Source organism: Melanostigma gelatinosum (genome assembly GCF_949748355.1).
Source record: "Melanostigma gelatinosum genome assembly, chromosome: 23".
NCBI lineage: Eukaryota > Metazoa > Chordata > Actinopteri > Perciformes > Zoarcidae > Melanostigma > Melanostigma gelatinosum.
In genome coordinates, this window is record NC_136656.1 from 2,258,146 (window position 1) to 2,265,180 (window position 7,035).

The 7,035-nt window shown below is 45.2% G+C and overlaps 1 protein-coding gene across 1 annotated transcript in view; it reads right to left on the minus strand.

Annotated features, from left to right (window-relative positions):
- LOC306796869 (dachshund homolog 2-like) overlaps positions 1 to 4,986 on the minus strand; it is a 68,774-nt gene extending 63,788 nt beyond the window's left edge. Inside the window, exon 1 of the mRNA XM_079295933.1 lies at positions 4,224 to 4,986. Coding sequence (XP_079152059.1) covers positions 4,224 to 4,906 — 683 coding nt within the window. The 5' untranslated portion in view covers positions 4,907 to 4,986. The remainder of the gene's footprint in view (positions 1 to 4,223) is intronic.
- Between the last annotated feature and the right edge of the window lie 2,049 nt (positions 4,987 to 7,035).

A 7,035-nucleotide genomic window follows, 5' to 3' on the forward strand; every position in this document is an offset into this window, starting at 1 on the left:
TTAAGTAGTTTTGTTGACTGAACCTAAGCAGTTTTAAGTAGTTTTGTTGACTGAACCTAAGCAGTTTTAAGTAGTTTTGTTGACTGAACCTAAGCAGTTTTAAGTAGTTCTGTTGACTGAACCTAAGCAGTTTTAAGTAGTTCTGTTGACTGAACCTAAGCAGTTTTAAGTAGTTCTGTTGACTGAACCTAAGCAGTTGCAGGACGTGAGAGCAGCGCTCTGTGTATTTTAATGCAGTAAAAGAATATTTTGTCCCTAAAATACAAAATAATCAAGACAAAGTCGTCGCTCAATGACGACCGTCTTCGCTGCAGAGCGATGACCTCAGCTCCCAACGCTTTACCCTTTATCAATTAACCAGGAGCACAAAGCGGAGCTGAAACCAGAGACACACACACACACACACACACACACACACCAGCAAAACAAACACAAACATCAGCAAGACGCACACAAACAATCCAATATGAACACACACACACACACACACACACACACAGATGTAACCTGAGCCAGTTTGACAACTGATAGCTGTTTGTGCATGCTAGACAATCACACACACACACACACACCTCAGCTAGAAGGCAAAACTACTGACCGAGTGTGTGTCGGTGTGAGTGTGTGTTTTACAAACCACTGTGCTCCATTAACAGAACTTAATGCTCCATGTAAAAGAATGAAAAACACCAAATTGATGAAAGGAGTTCACGCTGAGTGTGTGTGAAGCCGCAATGCTTCGGCAAAACAAAACGACTTTGCTCCCCGCGCGTCACAAACAATACGACCCCCATCATCGGTGTGTGTGTGTGTGTGTGTGTGTGGGCTACAACAGCCTGCCGTGATAAGAAGAGCCCAGAATAACACTCTCGACATCAGCAACCCTCCCTGCTGTCACTCACTATCGATTCACACACACACACACACACACACACACACACACACACACACACACACACACACACACACACACACACACACACACACACACACACACACACACACACACACACACACACACACACACACACACACACGTGACAAGAAAGCAGAATCTTCCCCCCAAAACAAAATCATCTGCACAACAAACCTGTCTGCATGAATATTCATTGTTACACTCAAGGAAACCATGTGTATTTGTACTTGTAGAGGTACTTTGGAATACTGCAGGAGGTATATTGGGCTATTTTTCAAATAGCTAAATATATATACGAGCGTAAAAAAAGCAAGTGAGGAAGTTTGATACAATGTTGCTGTTTCCGTGCAGCTTTTTTACACAATACTTCATGATGTGCATTCAAAATATGTGAACATAGAAGTTCAAACGTCCCTCTTTATTTCTACATGAATGAATAAAGTTGTGTCGTCACCTCCTGATAAACGTAGAGAAATAAAGAATCACTGATCTTCTTCATCTCAAGTAACAATATTTAAGGATGCGTTCGCATTGTTCACCACTCGTTATACTTCCAGCAGTGAGAAGTGCGTTTACTCAACTATAAGTACAAGTTCAGAGGAAAACGTTGTACTTGTTACTGCACAACATTCATCAGCTGGACTCACTTTACAGATTCATATTTTATGATCAGTTTATAGAATATGATACAGTTAATGTTACCTGGTGTCAAAGCATCCAATAATACATAAATAAATAAATATATAAATAAATATAAATATATATATATATATATATATATATATCTCTCTGAAAGGGATCCAAGAAGTACTTTTACTTTAAGTGCATTTTGCCGTTTGTACTTTTACTCGAAAGTATTCTTTAACATTTTCGTTGTTTCTATTAAAGCTAAAAATAAAAGAAAGCTTTGAGAGCAGACGCTAAAGAGCACTTTAAATAAAACCAACGATTGTAATAAGTTAACATGTAGTGGAGTATTGAGCTCAGCGGCCGTTGCTTTTACACAAAGAAACACAAACGCACACATTCGGTTACCGAGAAGACAAAGTATGCAGAACACCAGTGGGAGGTTTCTCCTTTTTTAAAGCATTTCATTTTCCTTTCTTTTCCCAGAGAGGTACGTAGAGGGAGGGAGGGAGGGAGGGAGGGAGGGAGGCATTAGAGGAATGCCAATATGATTGGAGGCAGAGAGGAGTGTGTGTTCGCTGTGCATTCAGCAACAATAGCTCTCCAGCCGTGTTGTTCCAATGCACATCCACATGATCTGTTATCGGCCCCGACACGCACCGCTGGGGGAGAGCGAGGGAGACGGACGGAGTGATTGAGACGAAGAGACAGAGATGAGGGGGACGAAGACGGGGAGACAATTAAAGACAGAAATACTCTGCTTGATAGGGGTGAGAGATGAGGAGGGGGGGGGAGAAAGTGGGTGATAAAAAGAGACAAAAATAGCGATAGAAACACTCAAGAACAGGGAGGTGACATCAAGCCGAATAAACTCCAGCGTGTGTGTGTGTGTGTGTGTGTGCGTGTGTGCGTGTGTGTGTGTGTGTGCGTGTGTGTGTGGTCAGCTAAAAAGAATACAGAGGTCACTCTCCAACAATCCAGTGACTCCACAGCAACACAAGACACAGTTAATAATCAGCCGATGCTGAACAACCATCACTCGCAACGGTGTCGCCCCCCCCCCCATGTGAAATTCCAGGACTTTTTATTTTTCGAGGAGCTTCCAGAAATAAGTCGCTCAGACTTATTTCTAAACGTGCTTGTTTTCCTCCTCTAGTTTTAGTTTATGCTTTTTTTTGTTTCCCAGGACTGTGATTGAGACAAATGGCCGCCCAAAATAATTCAGCACCATTAAAGGCTAGCCGAATTAGCAGTTGCTGTTTGCATTGTACCCGTTAATGTACAGACCACCATCACTGTGTGACTGACACTGAAGGAGACTTTCTGTGGAGCTCACAGGACGACATGTTCAACCCACTGACGGCTTTCAGGCTTTCTGAGGTCCGGCTCAACATTTCGATGCTAACATTTGCAACAAAACCAGAGTTCAGGTTTTGGTTAGTGCTGCACAGGTGCGGTCTCACCTAGAAGTGGAGTTCCACAGTGAAGAGACGTGTTGAAGAACAGAGGACCTGCTTCATCTGGTGAACGTCTCGATCCTCAACAAGTCGTGTTTGGAGCGCGCTTCAAAATGGTGGAGATCCAAAACGGATGCACGGGACGCAACTTTAGAGATTTAATGTGATGGGACGGTTTAACGGAAAGAAGAAGCCGGTACAGTAGGTCTACACACACACACACACACGCACACGCACACGCACACACGCACGCACGCACACACACACCAGGTATTAAAAAACGTCTGTTTACACAAACACACATTAAAGCTGCATTTTCTGTTCCAACGAACCCGCTCTCAATCTCACACACACATTAACACTTACGTAAACACACACACACACACACACACACACACACACACACACACTGACTGGTGAGGTATAAAGTAATGGATAATGAGAAATGAGAAGCTTTTCCATCAACAGAGTCAACTGGAAAAAGTGTGTTTGCTCTCCGTATATTGTTTTTACTGAAACAAGTGTCTGCACATTTAGCAGCACACACACACACACACACACACACACACACACACTTCCATCAGGCAAAGTCGATACAGTAAAAGCATCATTTTCAACACCGAAGCACAAATAAGTAACGACACTGTTGACAGGAACAGGAAGTCAGTTTGAAGAACGAGTCAATAATTATGTTTTCTAAAAGGATGTCTTGTAAAAATCTCATGTCCAAGCAGAAATACAGGAATATACTGTAAATTTGATGAAATGAGATTCACGAGGAAGGTTTTAGAGATATTAGAGGAAAGTAAATCATCAATAAGGATTCATATTTCTGGCATATTTTGACTTATTAACTGCTTGTATAAAAAGAAAATGTGACACATCGCCTCCACAAATATTCAGTTAAATAAAGTCGAAGTTGTTTTTCGTGTCTCAAACACACGTGACGTGTCTGGTTGTTGCAGGTTGACAGTCGGAATATTACAGAAACATTTAGAGGATTTAGAGCCACGTGCAAAGGAAACCTTCCAAATATGAGAAAGAAAAACGTGCAAAAAGACGCTTCGTTTTTTGCGAGATTTGAATGTCTCGGAACTTGTCGGTAGTTTCGCTACGAACACACCGGGAAGTCGTTGAGTAAATTGCAGCGAAACTGCGAGACTTTAAAGTGGAACATCTGACAGATAATAAAGAACAACAACAAGGCGACTAAAGTGCTGACCGACCTGGCGCTGGTGCAGTCCTGGTACAGGATCTCGAAGTCCTTCCTGGAGATGAGCTTGCAGCGGTTCACGCCGGGCTGGATGGCGCCGAGCCCCCGCAGGACGCGCACCTGCTCCACGGTGCACACCACCGGCGCGATGTCCAGCCTCTTGAGCTTGGTGTAGACGGTGTGCAGCCCGCCCACCAGGTGCTTCAGGAAGAGGTCGAACACCTGCGGCAGGCAGATGAGCTCCTGGCCGTCCACGCCGAAGCTGGCCACCTTCACGCCGTGCACCTCCACCAGCTTGCACTCGCTGCAGAGACCCGGGCTGGCGGAGGTCTGCACCATACAGGGGGAGCCGGGGGTCAGACCGGTCGCGTTCAGCGAGCCGAGCCCGCCGAGGGGACCCAGAGCGGCGGCGGCGCAGCCCCGGTCGTGTCCGGCGGCGCCGCCGTTGCCCAATCCGACCAGCGCGCCCCCTGGTCCGGGCAGGAAAGCGCTGAGCATGCTGCTGGTGAGCCGCGGCGACGGGGATAGGGAGTGGGAATGGGAGTGAGCGTGGGAGTTGGTGTGGCCCGGGCTGGAGGTGCCGGTGGAGCTGACGGAGGTGTGGAGCGCGTCCGGCGCAGAGCGGTAGAGCGCGGCCGGAGTCGGGGCGCCCGAGCCCGGCGGCGAGAGCAGCGGAGGGGAGCCGGGGAGCGACATGGAGCTGAGGCGAGTTCTGTCTCCCCCTCTCTCACTCACGCACTTTCTTCTTCTCTCACTTTCCAGTTGAGAAGAAGAAGAAGAAAATAAAGCCCTCGTGCGTGTTTTTCGGATTGTTTTCCTGTCACTTTTTCTCCTCTTCCTGATTTTCCTCCGGTTCTTCTCTCACTCTCGTTATCCGCGCGTGGAAGAGCGGACTGTCCGGTCTGTGCGTAAAAGCTACTGGATCAGACTCCAGGTCAGCCCCCCCGCCCCCCCCCCCCCCCCCGTTCAGGCCCCGCCCCCTTCAAACATGACTGACAGCTGGCTGGGCCAATCTGAGAAGACATCCCCACCCCTCCCTGTAGGACTGAGGGTGATTGGCGGGGAATGAAAGAGGAGGACTTGATTACACTCCATTGATGTGTGTGTTTTACGCGCGTTCGTGCGTGTACATGCACGCGCGCGTGTGTGTGTGGAGGGTATCGGTCCCATCTCTCGTTCTGTTTCATAAACTTTCTCACGAGTTGCTTGAGTCGCAAACGGGAAGTTTTTATTTTTCTTCTCACCCATTACTGTGTGTGCGTGTGTGTGTGTGTGTGTGTGTGTGTGTGTGTGTGCGTGTGTGTGTGTGTGTCCAGGAGTGGCTCACATGCGAGCTCTGGTGGCGAGACGGACGCATGTTCCTCACGCAATGACCGCTGACCAGTGAACGCATCACCGGAGGTGGAGATGTGAGGAAAAGGTTGGACAGAAAGGGAAGGAGGGAGGAGGAAACGAGGAAGGAAGACAGTGGGTGGGAAGAAATAAAGGAAGGAAAGAGAAGAAGGAAGAAGGGAGGGATGGATAGGAAAGACAAAAGGAAAGAAGGAGGACACAGGAATTTAGGAAGGATGTAAGGAAACGAGAAAGGAAGGAAAGAAGGAAAAAAAGAAGCTAAATGGAACGTGGTGATAATTTATATCACAAAAGAAGAAGAAAGGGATTAAAAGAGAAAGAATGAGAAAAGACATGATCGTGTAGCAGCAGAGAGAATGAATTACGTGTGTGTGTGTGTGTGTGTGTGTGTGTGTGTGTGTGTGTGTGTGTGTGTGTGTGTGTGTGAGAAACAGTGAAATGGGATTGAGCGGTGTGGATTACAGACAGACGGGGTTTTATAATCCCGTGTAATCTCATTACGTTGAGAAGCCTGACTGAATGAAAGAGAAAAGAGACGACGAGACGGAGAAAGAAAAGTTTTTTAAAAATAAAGAAATAATTGAAATCTGTGTGAATAATCGACCGTTCTACTGTTCGATGTTCTATCATTAGAATGTTTTAGCTGTAAAAGCAGGATTTTACTGTTTTAGTTGTCGAGCTGGAGCTCAATTTAAAACTGTTAACTGTTGATTCTTTTTCTTATGGATTAATCTGCTGATTATTTTCTCCATTAATCAATTTGTAAAAAATAGAGAAAATAAAGAGATAAAGCGGTCAGATAAAGAATCAAAAGAAAATGACTCAAGTGAAGGCAAAAACATTGTTCTTCATTTACTGATTGTACGATTTTTGGTTTATTTTTCTTTCATAACTCGTCTTTTTTCAGACGAGTGGAAAGAAAACATTTATTTTATTACTTTATCTGTTTACGTCTGTAGATTTGGTTTAAATTCACCAAAAGTTACCATTAGATAACGCCTCATTTACATATTTAAACGAAACATTTCAGAAAACTTGTAACACATAAAATAATCATCTTAATGTCACTAATGAACCGGTGAAGTTTAATGATATCTATTCGTTGAATATTTGACCCCATTCACCTGTCGTGTCTTTCAGTAAATGTACTTTCCTCAGTCGTCTGTGTTTCCCCCTCAGGAGACCAGGAAGGGATGAAAAAAAATAAATACACAAATAATAAGAATTTAAAAGTGAAAAAGGACAACGAAGGAGGAATGAGCGGTAAAAAAGGTGAGAGGAACAGAGAGATGAAGAGAGAGACACGACGGCAATAAGTCGTCTCTCAGGACTAATAATGATGAAAGCCGAGCTGGACTCAGAGAGAGGCAGACAGAGAGAGATGAGGTCTTAGCGGAGGTGAATATCTCTCTGCGGGGTTATAATGACCGTTATGATCTTGGACTTTGGGATGTGGAGAGGAAGAGGAGACA